Source organism: Capricornis sumatraensis, chromosome 14 (assembly GCF_032405125.1).
Source record: "Capricornis sumatraensis isolate serow.1 chromosome 14, serow.2, whole genome shotgun sequence".
NCBI lineage: Eukaryota > Metazoa > Chordata > Mammalia > Artiodactyla > Bovidae > Capricornis > Capricornis sumatraensis.
The window spans coordinates 47121376-47139140 of NC_091082.1; the positions used below are offsets into that span (position 1 = coordinate 47121376).

Here is a 17765-nt window from a genome sequence, read left to right on the forward strand (position 1 = left end):
CTCAGTTTAATTACTTCCACCTCAGACCGCACTCTTTCACACATTAAATCCTCCTTTCTTTGGCCTTTTCTGTCAATATTTCTCCTCTTTCTTCTAACGCTTGGCAAGTTATTGCAGGGAAAACACACACATACACACACTCTCATATTCCCTCTCTCTTTGAACAAAGAATCCCTATCATCTTTGATGCCTTCCATACAAATAGTACTGGTTGTTGTTGTTCAGTTGCCCAGTCACATCCAACTCTTTGCAACCCCATGGACTGCAGCACGCCAGGCCTCCCTGTCCCTGTCCATCTCCCAAAGTTTGCCCAAATTCATGTCCATTGCATCGGTGATGCCATCCAACCATCTCATTCTCTGATGCCCTCTTCTCCTGCCCTAAATCTTTCCCAACATTAGGGACTTTTCCAGTGAGTTGACTGTTTGCATCAGATGACCAAAATACTGGAGCTTCAGCTTCAGCATCAGTCCTTCCAATGAGTATTCAGGGTTGATTTCCCTTAAGATTGACTGATTTGATTTCCTGGCTGTCTAAGGGCTTTCAGGAGTCTTCGGCACCACATTTTGAAGACATCAATTCTTCGGCCATCTGCCTTCTTTACGGTCCAGCTCTCACAACCGTATGTGACCACTGGGAAAACCATAGCCTTGACTATATGGACCTTTGTCAGCAGAGTAATGTCTCTGCTTTTCAACACATTGTCTAAGTTTGTCATAGCTTTCCTGCTAAGAAGCGATCATCTGCTGATTTCATGGCTATAGTCATCATCTGCAGTGATCTTCAAGCCCAAGAAGAAGAAATCTGTCACTGCTTCCACCTTTTCCCCTTCTATTTGCCATGAAATAATGGGCCTGGATGCTATGATCTTAGTTTTTTTAATATTTAGTTTGAAGCTGGCTCTTTCACTCTCCTCCTTCACCCTTATAAGAGGCTCTTTAGTTTGTCTTTGCTTTCTGCCATTAGAGTGGTATCATATGCATATCTGAGGTTGTTGATGTTTCCCTGCCTGCCTTGATTCCAGCTTGTAACTCATCTAGTCTGGCATTTCTCATAATGTGCTTAGCATATAGTCTAAACAAACAGGGTAACAGGAGACAGCTCTGTCAGGCATCTTTCTCAATCTTGAACCAGTAGTACTGATAACCATCTTATATTGAGAAAAGGAAAGGTATTATGTTTTAAAATGAAGAAAAGAATGGTGCTGAATGAGTGGCATCAGCTTTTGAAGCTTTTGAAACTTGTACAGAAAAATGATCCACATTTAAAAACTCTTCCTCTAGAATTTTGCAAATGCTTCCTCCAAAATGTCTATTAAAGATAAAATGTTTAAAATATCAAATTCTATTCCTTGTTTATTTACCAAAAAAAGAATCATTCTCTACTTTTTTGCTTTTCTTCGCAAGTGTAACCTACTTGAACAATAAAATTAACTGAACATTCTGAGTTCCAAATGAACAACCTTGACAGAAATTTTTAAATTAATGCATTTGCAAGATGAAGATGTCTCATATAAGGTGTACACACATACCTCATCTTATTGTGCTTCACTTTATTGCACTTCTCAGATAATGTTTTTTTTTTAATTGAAAGTTTGTAACAACCTTGTGTTGTCAGATGATGATTAGCATTTTTAAGCAATAAAGTACTTTTAAATTAAGGTAAGTACATTGTTTTTCTTTTTTTTTTTAACATAATGCTATTCCACACTTAATAGACTACCGTTTAGTATAAACATAATTTTTATATGTACTGGGAAACCAAAAAAATATCATTTGACATGCTTTATTGTGATATTGGCTCTATTGTGGAGGTCTGGAACTAAACCTGTAATATCTCCAAGGTGTACCTATAATTTAAAGTGAGTAAAATAAACCATACCTGTTGTGTGAATTGAAAGGAGAAAGGGGATACTAATACAGACACAGAATGAAAACTCTGGGAAAACTCTTTGCACAGAAGATAGAACTTAAACTAGACTTTAGATAGTACACTGGTATGTAGGGAGTTGAAAGAGTAGACCAAGCTGGGAAAGGACTGTTGGCAAATGTGTATTTGGTTGAAACGGAGACTTCCTACTAAAGATTAAAGGAGATATTGACAAGTCAGGATCAGACCAATTTGTAGGTGTTTTTCAATTTCACATGAAGAAGTTTCATGGAACTTCTTCCATAAATAGTGGAGAGCTATGAATGTTTTGAAGGTCTATAATGAATTTGACAGAGTAGTTTAAGAAAATTGCCCTCTCTGGTAATGTCAGAGGAAGTACAAGACTAAAAGACTAGATAGGAGGCCATTTATAATTGCAGGCTTGTGAGATGCCAGGGACCTGAATTAATGTAGTGGAAATGTCAAACAATGGGAGCTATGACAAATGCTTCAAACACAGTGCAGTATAGTCTTGATGTAATAAAGGAGGCGATGGAAGACAATACGTCAGAAGTGATAGTGAGGTTTCAGAATGGGTGACTGGAAGAAGGATAAATATACCTGATGGCAGAAATGAGGAGGTCAGAAGAGGAGAACTGGATGGGTGAGAGGAAGGAATGTGATGACAGGTACATGGGCTTGTCACTGTCAAAAGAAAGTTAATGTGAGCCGCATATGTCATTTAAAATTGTCCGACAGCTGCATTCAAAACAGCACAGATGAAATTATGTTTAATAATACTTTACCTCAATATATTCAAAGTAATGTCATTTTAACATATAATTGATATAGAAGTATTAATGATATAGTTTTCATTCCTTTTCTCATAATAAATCTTTGAAATCTGGTATGTATTTAAGACTTAAAGCACATCCCAATTTGACTAGCTACATTTCAAGAACTTGGTAGTCACCTTAGCTGGAGGCTACCATATTGAACAGTGAATTATTAGAAAGTTTATAGAGTTAACAAAGAATATATAACAAATGTCTCAATTAAGGTGGTAAGATTTGCTATATTTTAGAAACTATACTTGTTTACCCTTTCTCCTTCTCTGTTTCTTTTGTTTATTTCAACTATTTCATATTTAAGATGTGATTTTAGTACAATATCATACTTTCCCAGAAGCACCAAAAATTTTAGAGATATCCATGACATATAGCTTCATGGTTCTCACATTTAATTCTCCATCTGACTAACAACTTTAAACAAATTAGTCTGAATATTCTTTTTCTTCTTTTTTTGTCAGTCTGGAAAACTCTTGATTAGGAAATAATTTAGCAATATGTCCTCAAAAGTCTTGGATAAATGACATTTAGTTCTTTGGAAATGAAACTACGTTATTTTATATTTCTCTGTCTGCACATATGTGTATTTCTCCATTGTTTAATATCTGACGTAAACTTGCTGGAGTTTTGGTCTCCACTATATACTAAAGAATGTAGTACAAAAGAGAGCCTACTTCTATAGAAAACAGGCCAAGGACATTGTGTTCCATCGTTACAATGAAATGCAGATTTCCCATTAGAAGGCAAATCCATCGTTTCAAAAGGTTGAATAGGATGTGCATTAAAAAAATCCAGCTGCTTAAATTTAGGGCATTGAAAAGCATCCAATACAAAAATGTTCCCTGGGTCTCAAGCATTTTCATTTGATTATGTGCTGGGTAGCTTTTCGTTCAGGATACAACCTTGCCTCTTAGAATTGTCCTAAATTAGTCTAAAGTTAGGCCCAACTCCGATGCTTCATTTGCATAAATTATGTATTTTGTTATTTAGAATATTCTTATATTTGCTATTGTTAATTTCTGTAAAATAAATATTGGAATCTTCTTACAGTGCTTTACTTTTTTATATTTATTCTTGGGCTTCTCTCACTGCCATTCAGTTTATGTTTTTGGTCTATTTTGTTGTCTTCTTTGAAGACCTTGCCTCCTAGGACAGCCATTTTGTCCTCCAACCAGCTTCCTTTAGCTTTCCATGTCACCTGTTCCTTTCTGCCTCACTATTCTAATGTGCTCTGCCCAAATTTCCCCCTGACTAATTTAGGAGTTAGTTAGGTCAGTTGCTCAGTCGTGTCCGACTCTGTGACCCCATGAATTGCAGCACACCAGGTCTCCCTGTCCATCACCAACTCCCGGAGTTCACTCAAGCTCACATCCATCGAGTCGGTGATGCCATCCAGCCATCTCTGACGACAGCCATCTCCTCTGTCATCCCCTTCTCTTCCTGTCCCCAATCCCTGCCAGCATCAGAGTCTTTTCCAATGAGTCAGCTCTTCGCATGAGGTGGCCAAAGTACTGGAGTTGCAGCTTTAGCATCAGTCCTTCCAAAGAACACCCAGGACTGATCCCCTTTAGAATGGACTGGTTGGATCTCCTTGAAGTCCAAGGGACTCTCAAGAGTCTTCTCCAACACCACAATTCAAAAGCATCAATTCTTCGGCGCTCAGCTTTCTTCACAGTCTGACTCTCACATCCATACATGACTACTGGAAAAATCATAGCCTTGACTAGATGGACCTTTTTTGGCAAAGTAATGTCTCTGCTTTTGAATATGCTATCTAGGTTGGTCATAACTTTCCTTTCAATGAGTAAGCGTCTTTTAATTTCATGGCTGCAGTCACCATCTGCAGTGATTTTGGAGCCCCCCAAAATAAAGTCTGACACTGTTTCCACTGTTTCCCCATCTATGTCCCATGAAGTGATGGGACCAGATGCCATGATCTTCGTTTTCTGAATGTTGAGCTTTAAGCCAACTTTTTCACTCTCCTCTTTCACTTTCATCAAGAGGCTTTTTAGTTCCTCTTCACTTTCTGCCATAAGGGTGGTGTCATCTGCATATCTGAGGTAATTGATACTTCTCCCGGCAATCTTGATTCCAGCTTGTGCTTCTTCCAGCCCAGCATTTCTCAAGAGGAAAAGGCAGTGATAGTTCTTGCAATAACATTTTCTGATGTCTGCAGATAGCATGGCCCCCGCAAGCAGGCTAGGGAACATAGAAGAATTCTGCCCCACACTACTAAGCATAGACAAATTCTCAAGGAAGAACTGTAGGAGCTGAAGGAACAATAAAGTTTATGTCAAACTTATCTGTACAGTTCATGTATTTCTCATAAGCATTAATACTTGTGTATTAAGTCATGGCTAAATCTCTATGCTCTTCTCCTCTGAAATCTAGGCCTAGTATTTCTCAGGACTGTCACCTGAGATATACAGAGGACTACTGTTTAACAAGGGCTGTGTTAAAGTGCCCCAAATATTGACTAGATTTCCTAAACTTGAATATTTGGCTGTCTCCTATTATATTGATTGTTAGGTATTTATGCATACGATAATACTGTCCCTGGGCCAGTCCATAAAGGTAAATGTTCTAATAATTCTTTGGCATCCAATATGTTTAACCAAGATTGGTTTGGTTCCATTTGCAGACCTCCCCTCTCAAAAGTCCATTTTCTTCCTAAAGAGTTGTTAATTTTAGAAGAGAATTTGTTCTAGTTAATATCAATTCACTTCTAATGGGTGTTTTTTTCTCCCCAAAGAGTTTGACAATTTAATGGAATCATTTTTTTTTCCTGGACCCACATTTTATTCTAGACTTGAATGAAAGAAGTTTTTTCTGTGCTTTATCATAGTTTATAGGGAATATTTCATACTAGGGTCCTTGTGCTTCCAGTCTCCTGCCAGTTCTGGCTATCAAAACTGCTTAGGCTGCAAATAAAATATGAAATGAAATCCATCTGGCATTTCTCATTGAATTAGGACCAGAACATTTTTGCTAAATATTAACAGATGGCTAAATTTTTAATATCAAACTAACATTTTAAAACATCTAAGGGGACCCACATGAGGAAGAAAGGATAGAAGACCATATGTTTTTTCCATCCCTGAGCCCTTTCTTCCTCTGCACTTTCCCTCCTGTCATTCTTCTGACCCATGTATTGAGAACCATTGGCATTTCCTGTCTCCAAGGATTTTTCTTCCTTGGTGTGGCTTGGTGATGGTTTGATGGCTTAGTTGCAAAGTCGTGTCCAACTCTTTGCAACCCCATGGACTGTAGCCCACCAGGCTCCTCTGTCCATGGGATTTCCCAGGGAAGAAAACTGGAGTGAGCTGCCATGTCCTCCTCCAGAGGATCTTCCTGACCTAGGGATCAAACCCGCATCTCCTGCTTGGAGGCTTCTTTACCACTTAGCCCACTGGGAAGCCCTTGTTCCTTGGTAGCTGGTATCAAAGTAGTGTATGATGGTATCAAAATATTGTAATCAAATGCTGACCATCTCAGGTGATATGTGGCTGTGGGCATGCTTCAGGATCTTTTATTAAAACCAGTTCTCTCTCTCTCTCTCTATAGGAAAAAGAAAAGAAGTATATGCTTCCCTTAGACAACCTGAAAGTTCGGGATGTGGAAAAAAGCTTTATGTCTAGCAAGCACATCTTTGCACTCTTTAATACAGAACAAAGGTGAGAAAATGAAGCAGCTTATGTCTTCACATTTTTTTTTCTTTGACTTTCTATGTGATCAAGAGACCATATTTGCAGATTTATTTTGGTCCTACCTTAAAATTTGTTAACTCATGAGTTTTCCTTTCATTTGTTTTGTATTTTCAGCTTTTACCATAGGTTATGGATTCAAAAGATTTAAACTTAGAACAAGGAAGATCTTCAAGTATTAATTTCCTGCTCTTAAGCAGGCACCCGTGTCATTCTTAAACTATGTTTTTGTTACTTTAAAGTCTTCCTTTTTCTGCATTTATTGTTCTGCACTTATAAATAAATTACTCAGTTATAATTTTTAGTAGTATCTAATGGATTAGTATCACTTAAGACCCAATCAGGTATTATGACTAAATTATTGCGTCAGTGAATAGAATTATTCATTTAGGATGAATACAAATATATTGTTCTTTACAGTTTTTCAAAGCAGTGTCCACATTCATTGTCTGTTGTAGCAATTGTGAGGGAAATGATAGAGTACTGTGATTACCATTTCATAAATTAGAGATGTATCTCAGAGACTTTGAGATCACAAAATTATCTCTGAATTTGGGGCTAATTATTGTGGAGTGCCATGGTTATTCACTGAAACTAAGTAAACAAATGGAGAAGTAACAGAATTGGACAGAGAAACATGAAAAGACTATGACTAGGCAAAAATAATAAAGACCTTTTCCAAATGAAACTGTTAGAGGAAAAAGCTAATTAATTTCTGTGAGTCACTTACTAAGAAACTTAGTCATTAGGTGGCAGGATCTAATTTTAACCCATCTCTCCAGGCTTTTTATCTTTGTTTAGCAATGAATGGAGTTCCTTGATTAGGTTCAGTGACTGGCCCAGGGTCAATCACACAGTAAATCAAAATGGTGGGGGGGTGGGGCAGAGAGCCTTTTTTCTACATTCCCAGTCAGTTGCTCAGAGTGACTCATTGTACAAAAATACTTAGAAAAACCACAAGAGCAGAATGTTTAAAGAATCAAGGGAAAAGAAAATTAATATAATTTCCCTACCAAATACTGAGAATGAGATTTTATTAAAGTATTTTAATTTAAATACTAATTTGTTATTAGTATTATTTGAGAGCAGCTGGTGAAAAGACACTGAAAATGATAAAGAATAAAAAGGTTTCCTGGAGAGAGAAGTAGTGTGTCCTCCACAGGGCCAAAGTTCAGTACTGTTTACATATCTTCCTCAGAACAATGGGGAGTCAGAAAATCCTAAAGCAGTCTTCAGGGGTGTGCTCAGCCTTCCTGCTTGGATGCAGAGTGGGAAGTATAATTGCCACACAGGAGGTCAAACTAAATTTGAATCTTTGATCAACCTAGAAAGTTAAGGTTATAAAACGACTGAGTACCAAAAAAAAAAATTCAGATAATGATAGAGCATCTTTTTAGACAAAATACAATTATGGATTTATTTTCTTCTATTTTATTGGAATATAATTGCTTTACTGTGTTACATTAGTTTTTGCTGTATGGTGAGGTGAATCAGCTATGTGTGTGTGTGTGTATATATATATATATATATATATATATATATATATATATCCCCTCCCTTTTAGAACTCTCTCTGCTCCCATCCCCACCCCAATCCCACCCATCACAGAGCACAAAGCTGAGCTCCCTGTGCTTTATAAAAGCAGCTTCCCCCTAGCTATCTATTACACATGGTAGTGTATATACATCAGTCCTAATCTCTCAATTTGTCCCACTCTCCCCTCCCCCACCCCCCAACCCTGTGTCCACATGTCCGTTTGCTACATCCACGTCTCTGTCCCTGCCTTGGAAATAAGTTTATCTGTACCATTTTTCTAGATTCCACGTGTATTCATGAAAATACGATATTTGTTTTTCTGACTTATTTCACTTAGTATGACAGACTCTAGGTCCATCCACGTCTCTACAAATGACACTTTTTTGTTTCTTTTAGTGGCTGAGAAATACTCCGTTGTGTATATATACATACCACATCTTCTTTATCCATTCATCTGTCATTGGACATTTAGCTTGTTTCTATGTCCTGGCTATTGTAAATAGTGCTGCAGGGAGCATCCGGGTACATATGATCTTTTGAATGATAGTTTTCTCAGGGTATATACCCAGGAGTGGGATTGCTGGGTCATATGGTAGTTCTGTAGTTAGTTGTTTAAGGACCCTCCGTACTGTTCGCCACAGTGGCTATATCAATTTACATTCCCACCAACAGTGCAAGAGGGTTCCCTTTTCTCCACATCCTGTCCAGCAAAGAGAGCAAATGACATGAATATAACAAATCTCTGGGCTTCTAAAAATCTAGGTATCCTGGAATTCTAGACTTGTCAGAAAGTATCTGTGCAAGAATATACAGGCATTTTTGCCATTTATCTTTTCCTCAGAAATCTTGATTATTTTCAGTTATTTTGGTACTGGCTAGGCCCTCTAGTAGTACAATATTAAGTACAATTGGGCATCTTTGTTTTGTTCGTGATTTAAAAGAAAATTATTTCACATTTTTATGGTTAAGTGCTTTCTGATAGTTACAGTTATCAAGCAAAGAAGATTCCCTGAGTTCCTAGTTGCTGAAGTTTTTGTTTTAATCATGAATGTGTGTTTAACTTTGTCATGGATTAGTGTTTTTTTTTTCTCTATGACTTTCTTCTTTAATCTATTCATGTGGTGTAATATATTAATAGACCTTCTTATTGTAAGCCATCCTTAATCTCCTAGGATTAAACCTAATTAAATTATGATATATTATTATCTATTATGTGTCCCTGACTTGTTTGCCATTATTTTATTTAGCTTTTTGCATCTATGTTCATAAGTGAAATTGGCTCATAAATGTTCTTTTTTGTGTTTTCCCTGCCTCATTTTCATATCAAGTTTCTGTTAGCTTCATAACTGAAGTGGAAATGAGTTCTTATTGTTCTTTGGAACACTTTGTATATGGTGGGGATTGAATGTTAACTGAGTGGTAGATCTCACCTGTAAAATCATCTAGAACTTATGCACAGTTTTGATAAGTAGACTTTTGGCTAGTGATTTCATATATTTAATAAGTATAGATTTGTTCAGGTTTTCTGTTTTTTCTATGAGTTTAAACAAATTATATTTTTTTCTAGAAAATTACCCATTCTGTTTTTTTAACATATTTTAATATTAGTATTAATGATTTCTTAGTATTCTATTTTTACAGATTTCTGCTTTGTCTGAAATTTAATCCTTTTTTTATTTCTCATATTAAACCTTACCTTTTTTCACTCGGTCACTCTTTCCAGAGTTGTATCTTTTTCCAGAGAACCAACTTTTGATCCTCAGTTGTATATGTTTTATCTATTTCAGGAATTTCTGCTCTCTTCTTCATTTCCTAACTTGTATTTACTGTGTAGCCCATTTTCTTTGTAGCCCATTTTTTCTAACTTCTTTTTTAGATGTATAGCTCATTAATTTTTTCTTATTTTTTCTTATGTATACATATAATTGTATAGATTTCCTTCTATGTATTTTTAGCTGCTCACCACAAACTTTGTAACATAATACCTTGGTTACCATTAAGTTCTGTTTCCTCTGATCTTCTGTTTCCATAATCTTCATTATCATTTTTTCTTTGAGTTGTTTAGAACTGTGTTTTATATTTTATAGTACATGGAATTTTATTGTTTTTTGTTGTTGATTTCTAACTTAATTGTATTGCGGTCAGAGCATATGATCTAGCACACATGGTAAATTTTCATAAATATTTCATATATGCTTGAGAAGAATGTGTTGATTTAGGAGTACAGGGTTCTGTGTGAGAGTGCTATGAATCATGTTTGTTAATAATATTATCCAGTCTATAGTAATTATAAAAACATAGTTACTATATTTTTAAATCTTGATAGATTAAAAAACTCAACAAGTATATACTGAAGTGAAGTGAATTTGCTCAGTCCTGTTCGACTCTTTGCGACCGCATGGACTATAGTCCACCAGACTTCTCCCTCCATGGGATTCTCCAGGCAAGAGTACTGGAGTGGGTTGCCATTTCCTTCTCCAGGGGATCTTCCCGACCCAGGGATTGAACATGGGTCTCCTGCATTCCAGGCAGACGCTTTAACCTCTGAGCCACCAGGGAAGATAAGTATATACTAGGAAGATGTTCAAGCTGGTTTTAGAAAAGGCAGAGGAACCAGAGATCAAATTGCCAACATCCGCTGGATCATGGAAAAAGCAAGAGAGTTCCAGAAAAACATCTATTTCTGCTTTATTGGCTATGCCAAAGCCTTTGACTGTGTGGATCACAATCAACTGGAAAATTCTGAAAGAGATGGGAATACCAGACCACCTAACCTGCCTCTTGAGAAATCTGTATGAAGGTCAGGAAGCAACAGTTAGAACTGGACATGGAACAACAGACTGGATCCAAATAGGAAAAGGAGTACATCAAGGCTGTATATTGTCACCCTGCTTATTCAACTTCTATGCAGAGTACATCATTAGAAACGCTGGACTGGAAGAAACACAAGCTGGAATCAAGATTGCCTGGAGAAATATCAATAACCTCAGATACGCAGATGACACCACCCTTATGGCAGAAAGTGAAGAGGAACTAAAAAGCCTCTTGATGAAAGTGAAAGAGGAGAGTGAAAAAGTTGGCTTAAAGCTCAACATTCAGAAAACGAAGATCATGGCATCCGGTCCCATCACTTCATGGGAAATAGATGGAGAAACAATAGAAACAGTGTCAGACTTTATTTCTTGGGCTCCAAAATCACTGCAGATGGTGACTGCAGCCATGAAATTAAAAGACGCTTACTCCTTGGAAGAAAAGTTATGACCAACCTAGATAGCATATCAAGAGCAGAGACATTACTTTGCCGACTAAGGTCTATCTAGTCAAGGCAATGGTTTTTCCAGTGGTCATGTATGGATGTGAGAGTTGGACTGTGAAGAAGGCTGAGTGCCGAAGAATTGATGCTTTTGAACTGTGGTGTTGGAGAAGACTCTTGAGAGTCCCTTGGACTGCAAGGAGATCCAACCAGTCCATTCTGAAGGAGACCAACCCTGGGATTTCTTTGGAAGGAATGATGCTAAAGCTGAAGCTCCAGTACTTTGGCCACATCATGCTAAGTGTTGACTCACTGGAAAAGACTCTGATGCTTGGAGGGATTGGGGGCAGGAGGAGAAGGGGACGACAGAGGATGAGATGGCTGGATGGCATCACTGACTCGATGGACATGAGTCTGAGTGAACTCTGGGAGATGGTGATGGACAGGGAGGCCTGGTGTGCTGCGATTCATGGGGTCGCAAAGAGTCGGACACGACTGAGTGACTTAACTGAACTGAGGAAGCTGTAATTATAATTTGTGTAAGAGAATGTTTTGCTTATATTGTCTTCTAGGAATTTTATGGTGTCCTAACAGATATTTAAGTCCTTAAGCCATTTTAAGCTTAATTTTTTTGTACAGTGTAAGGGACTATTCTAACTTCATTGATGTACAAGTCATTGTCCAGCTTTCCCAACACCACCTGCTAAAGAGAATGTCTGTTCTCCATTCTCATTCTGTATGTTCTTGCCTCCTTTTCCAAAGATTAATTTACCATATGTGTGTAGGTTTGTTTCTGGGCCCTCTGTTTTTTTCCATTGATCTGTTCCTGTGCCGATGTCTATTCCTGTGCCGATGTCACGCTTTTGATTACTGTAGCTTTGTGTATTTTCTGCAGCCTGGAAGAGTTATGCCTCGAGCTTTGTTTTTTTCCTCAGGATTGCTTTGGCACTTCTGGATCTTTTGAAGTTCCATATAAATTTTAGGAGTGTTTGTCTTAGTTCTATGAAAAATATCATGGGGAAGTTGATAGGGGTTTAGCTTGCTTTTTGTAGTATGGCCATTTAAACAATATTAGTTTTCTAATCCAAGAGTATAGGATATCTTTCCATTTTCTTGATCATATTTGATTTCCTTTATCATTGTTTTATAGTCTCAGCATATAACTCTTACCTTGTTGGTTAGATTTATTCATAGGTTTTTTTTATGTGATTTTTAAACAAGGTGGTTTTTTTTTAACTTTGTCTTTCTGATATTTCATTGTTAGTGTACAGAAATGTAACAGATTTCTGTATATTCATCTTGTATTCCGATACTTTGCTGAGTTTATTTATCAATTCTAATAGCTTTGTGTGGAGTCCTTAGGGTTTTCTGTATATAGTATCATGTCATCTGCATATAGTGACAACTTTATGCTTTCCCTTCTGATTTGGATACCTTTTATTTCTTTCCTTGTTTAATTGCTATGGCTAGGACTTTCATTACTATGTTAAATAGAAGTGATGAGAGTGAACATTCTTGTCTTATACCAAATTTTAGTTGAAAGGGAAGATTTTCATTATTCTGGCTGTGGGTTTGTCATAAATGGCTTTTGTTATGTTGAGATATGTTCCTTCTGTACCCACTTTTGTTAGAGTTTTATCATGAATGGATGTTGAATTTCATCAAATGCTTTTTCTTCATCCTTGAGATGATAGTGTGGTGTTTGTCTTTTCTTGATGTTGTGTATTGTATTGATTGATTTGGATATGGTGACCCATCCTTGCGACACTGGGATGAGTCCACTTTGATCATGATGTATGATACTTTTTATGTGTGATACTTTCCTGGATTTGATTTGCTGAGATTTTGTTGAGGATTTTTGTATCTATATTCATCAAAGATATTGACCTATAATTTTCTTTTTTGGTGGTGTTGTCTGGTTCTGGTATCAGTTGGTGGTGGCTTCATAGAAGGACATTTGGAGTGTTTCCTCCTCTTCAATCTTTTGGAAGAGTTTGAGAAGGATTGATATAAGTTCTTCTTGGTATGTTTGGCTGAATTCCCCAGTGAAGCCTTCCTGGACTATTGTTTTCAGTTTTTTTTTTAAATTTTATTACAAATTCTGTTTCCTTCTGGGCTTCCCTGGTAGCTCAGATGGTAAAGAATCCACCCACAATGCGGGAGATACCAGTTCAATCCCTGGGTCAGGAAGATCCCTGGGAGAAGGGATAGGCTACCCACTCCAGTATTCTTGGGAGGCTCAGAAAGTAAACAGTGTACCCTGTAATATGGGAGACCTGAGTTCCATCCCTGGGTTGAGAAGATCCCCTGGAGAAGGGAACAATGACCCACTCCAGTATTCTTGCCTGGAGAATTCCAAGGACAGTGGAACCTGGCTGGCTACAGTCCGTGGGGTCACAGTCAGAAAGGACTGAACACCTTTCACTGTTTCCTTCTAGTGTTTTGTCTGTTCAAATTATCTATTTCTTCTTGATTTTGTTTTGGTGGGCATTATGTTTCTAGAAACTTTTACATTTCTTCTAGGTTGTCCGATTTGTTTCCATGTAACTGTTCATAGTATTCTCCTATGATTTTTGTTTGTCTGTAGAAATGGTTGTCATTTTTTCTCTTTCCTTTCTTATTTTGTTTATTTGGATTCTTTCTCTTTTCTTCTTAGTGAGCCTGACCAGAGATTTGTTCATTTTGTTTATCCTTTCAAAAAACTATCTCTTGGTTTTATTGGGTTTTTTTTCCCATTTTTAATCTCTTTTCATTATTTCCTCTCTGATCTTTATTGTTTTTTTCCTTCTGATGACTTTATGTTTTGTTTGTTCTTTTGCTCATTCTCTTAGGTGATAGGTTAATCTCTTAGGTTGGTTATCTGACATTTTCTTGTTTTTTGAGGAAGGCATGTAAAAGTTTCCTCTTATCACTGCTTTTGCTGCATCCTTTCGGTTTTTTTAAGTTCTGTTTTCATTGTCATTTGTCTCCATGTGGTCATCTCTCTCTGTGGTTGATTTCTATTTTTATGCCGTTGTGGTCAGAAAAGATGCTTGCAATAATTTCTAGCCTCTTAAATTAATTGAGGCTTGTTTTGTGTCCTAAAGTGTGGTCTGTTCTAGAGAATGTTCCTTGAGCACTTGAAAACAATGTATATTTGGGTGCTTTTTGGATATAATGTCTTGTAGATATCAATTATGTCTAACTCTTGTGTCATTTATGATCTCTGTTGCCTTTTTTATTTTAGGTATGGAAGCGCTGCCCATTGATATCAGTGGGGTTTAAGTTTCCTACTATTATTGTATTCCCATCAATTTCTCCCTTTATTTCTGTTAGTATTTGTGTTTTGTATTTAGGTGTGCCTATATTGGATGCATATATGTTAAGGAGTGTAATATCCTCTTCTTGTATTGATCCTTTTATCACTATATAGTGCCTTGTTTATCTTTCTTTATGAACTTTGTTTCAAAGCCACTTTTGTCTGATGTGAGTATTGTTACCCCTGCTTTCTTGTCATTTCCATTTGCATGAAATATCCTTTTCCATAGCCTCTCACTTTCAATCTATGTGTATCCTTCACCCTAAATTGGGTCTCTTGTAGGCAGCATATCATAGGCTCTTATTTTATTGTCCAATCTGTTACTTTACATCTTTTGATCTGCTGATCCATTTACTTATTCCACTGGCATTTGTTTATTATTGATAGATATGTGTTTATTGCAGTTTTATGCCTTGTTTTCAGTTGATTTTGTATTTCTTCTTTGTTCCTTTCTTTTTCTTTTTGTTTTTCAATTTACCATTTGATGATTTTCTTTTGTATTAAGCTTGAGTTCTCTTCTTTTTAGTTTTTGTGATTCTATTGTACATTTTTGATTTGTGGTTATCTTGGGTTTCAAGTATGTTAACCCATTACTATATCTACTTGCTTTATACTAGTAGTCATATAATTTCAAAGACATTCTACAAAAAACCTATATTTTCTAACTCTACTCCCCCACATCTTATGATCTTGATGTTCTCTTTTATATCTTTATGTTTATTCTTTTGCTGTTCATTATACTTATCATTGCTTTCATAGATTTTTAAAAATTTATGTACTGGTTTATTAAACTTATTTACTTTCCTGGTGTAAGTTTCTCTTTCCTATAAATTCTTGCCTTTTTTTCTTTATTTAGGGAAGAACTTTCAGTATTTCTTTTTTGGATAGATTTAGTATCTCTGTATTCTTTTAGTTCCTGCTTGTCTGAGAAATTCATTATCTCTCCTTCCATTCTAAATGTTACCCTTGCTGGACAGAGTATCCTATGTTGCAAATTTTTCTTCTTTTTCAAGACTTTAAATATGGTTTGCCATTACCATCTGGCTTGCAGCATTTGTATAGGAAATCAACTGATAGACCTATAGCATCCCCTTGTAATTAATGCTTTGTTTTTCTTTTGTTGCCTTAAGAATCCTCTCTTTATCTTTAATTTTTGTCATTTTTATTGTAATATGTATTGGTGTAGGTTGTTTGGGTTCATCCTCTTTTGGACCCTCTGTGCATCCTGTACTTGGACATCTGTTTCCTTCTTTAAGTTTGGGAAGTTTACAGCCATAATTTCTTCAAATACATTTTTTATCCTCTTTTCTTTCTTTCCTTTCTGGGATTCCTGCTATGCATAGATTGGCATGCTCTGTATTATACCATAGATCTTGTGTGTTGCTTTCCCTTCTCATTTGTCTTTCTATCTGCTGTTCTGATTTCTATTAATTTACCTTCCAGTTTATGTATTTGTTTTTCTGCATTAGTTACTTTGCTATTTGTTACCTTTAGCTTGGTTTTCATATCTGCATTTGAGTTGCCTAATCTTGATTGGCACTTCTTTATAGTTTCTGGTTCCTTGTTACAGTGATCTGCATTTCTTTTGGCATTTTTCTTAATTTCTTCAGCAGTCTTATTGCCTTCTTGTTGAACTCAGGGTCTGATAGAACAGAGAGGTCTGTTTCCTTGTTTGTTATGTCAGGTGATTTCTCTTACTTGAGAGCAGCTCATCTCCTTCTTCATTTTACTTATGTTTCTATGACCCTATGAATTTAAGAGAAATAGTTATCTACTGTGGTCTTGAAGGGCTCTCTTTATGTGGGAGTCTCCCTATGTGAAAAAAAAAAAGAACTTAATGACCCAGATAACCATGATAGTGTGATCATTCACCTAAAGCCAGACATCCTGGAGTGTGAAGTCAAATGGGTCTCACGAAGCATCACTATGAACAAAGCTAGTGGAAGTGATAGAATTCCAGCTGAGCTATTTCAAATCCTGAAAGATAATGCTATTAAAGTGCTGTACTCAATATGCCAGCAAATTTGGAAAACTCAGCAGTGGCCACAGGACTGGAAAAGGTCAGTTTTCATTCCAATTCCAAAGAAAGACAATGCCAAAGAATGTTTAAACTATCGCACAATTGCACTTGTCTCACATGCTAGCAAAATAATGCTCAAAATTCTCCAAGCCAGGCTTCAATAGTACATGAACCAAGAACTTCCAGATGTTCAAGCTGGATTTAGAAAAGCCAGAGGAACTAGAGATCAAATTGCCAACATCAATTAGATCATTGAAAAAGCAAGAGAGTTCCAGAAAAACATCTGCTTCATTGACTATGCCAAAGCCTTTGATTGTGTGGATCACAACAAAATGCAGAAAATTCTTTAAGAGATGGGAGTACCAAATCATCTTACTTGCCTCCTGAAAAATCTGTATACAGGTCAATAAGCAACAGTTAGAACCAGACATGGAACAACAGACTGGTTCCAAATTGAAAAAGGAGTATATCAAGGCTGTATGTTGTCACCCTGCTTGTTTATCTTATAAGCAGAGTACATCATGTGAAATGCCAGGCTCGATGAAGCACAAGCTGTAATCAAGATTGCTGGAAGAAATATCAATAACCAGATATACAGATGATAGCACCCTTACAGTAGAAAATGAAGAGGAACTGAAGAGCCTCTTGATGAAAGTGAAAGAGGAGAGTGAAACAGTTGGCTTAAAGCTCAACATTCAGAAAACTGATATCATAACATCTGGCCCCATCACTTCATGGCAAATAGATGGAGAAACAATGGAAACAGTGAGAGACTATTTTCTTGGGCTCCAAAATCACTGCAGCCATGAAATTAAAAGATGCTTGCTCCTTGGAAGAAAAGCTATGACCAACCTAGACAGCATATTAAAAAGCAGAGATATTAACTTTGCCAACAAAGGTCCATCTAGTCAAAGCTATGGTTTTTCCAGTAGTCATGTGTGGATGTGAGAGTTGGACTATAAAAAAAGCTGAACACCAAAGAATTGATGCTTTTGAACTGTGGTGTTGGAGAAGACTCTTGAGAGTCCCTTGGACTGCAAGGAGATCCAACCAGTCAATCATAAAGGAAATCAGTCCTGAATATTCATTGGAAAGACTGATGCTGAAGTTTCAGCATACTTTCAGCATATCTTGGCCACCTGATGCAAAGAACTGACTTATTGGAAAAGACCCTAATGCTAGGAAAGACTTAAGGCAGGAGGAGAAGGGGATGACAGAGGATGAGATGGTTGGATGG

General features: G+C 36.8%; 1 protein-coding gene across 5 annotated transcripts in view; it reads left to right on the forward strand.

Moving 5' to 3' along the window:
• Positions 1-17765, forward strand: part of DNM3 (dynamin 3) — a 634763-nt gene that overhangs the window by 468096 nt on the left and 148902 nt on the right. For all 5 annotated transcript variants that reach the window (XM_068986589.1, XM_068986590.1, XM_068986588.1 and 2 more), the window contains one exon: positions 6282-6391. In XM_068986589.1, the coding sequence (XP_068842690.1) occupies positions 6282-6391 (110 nt within the window). The remainder of the gene's footprint in view (positions 1-6281; positions 6392-17765) is intronic.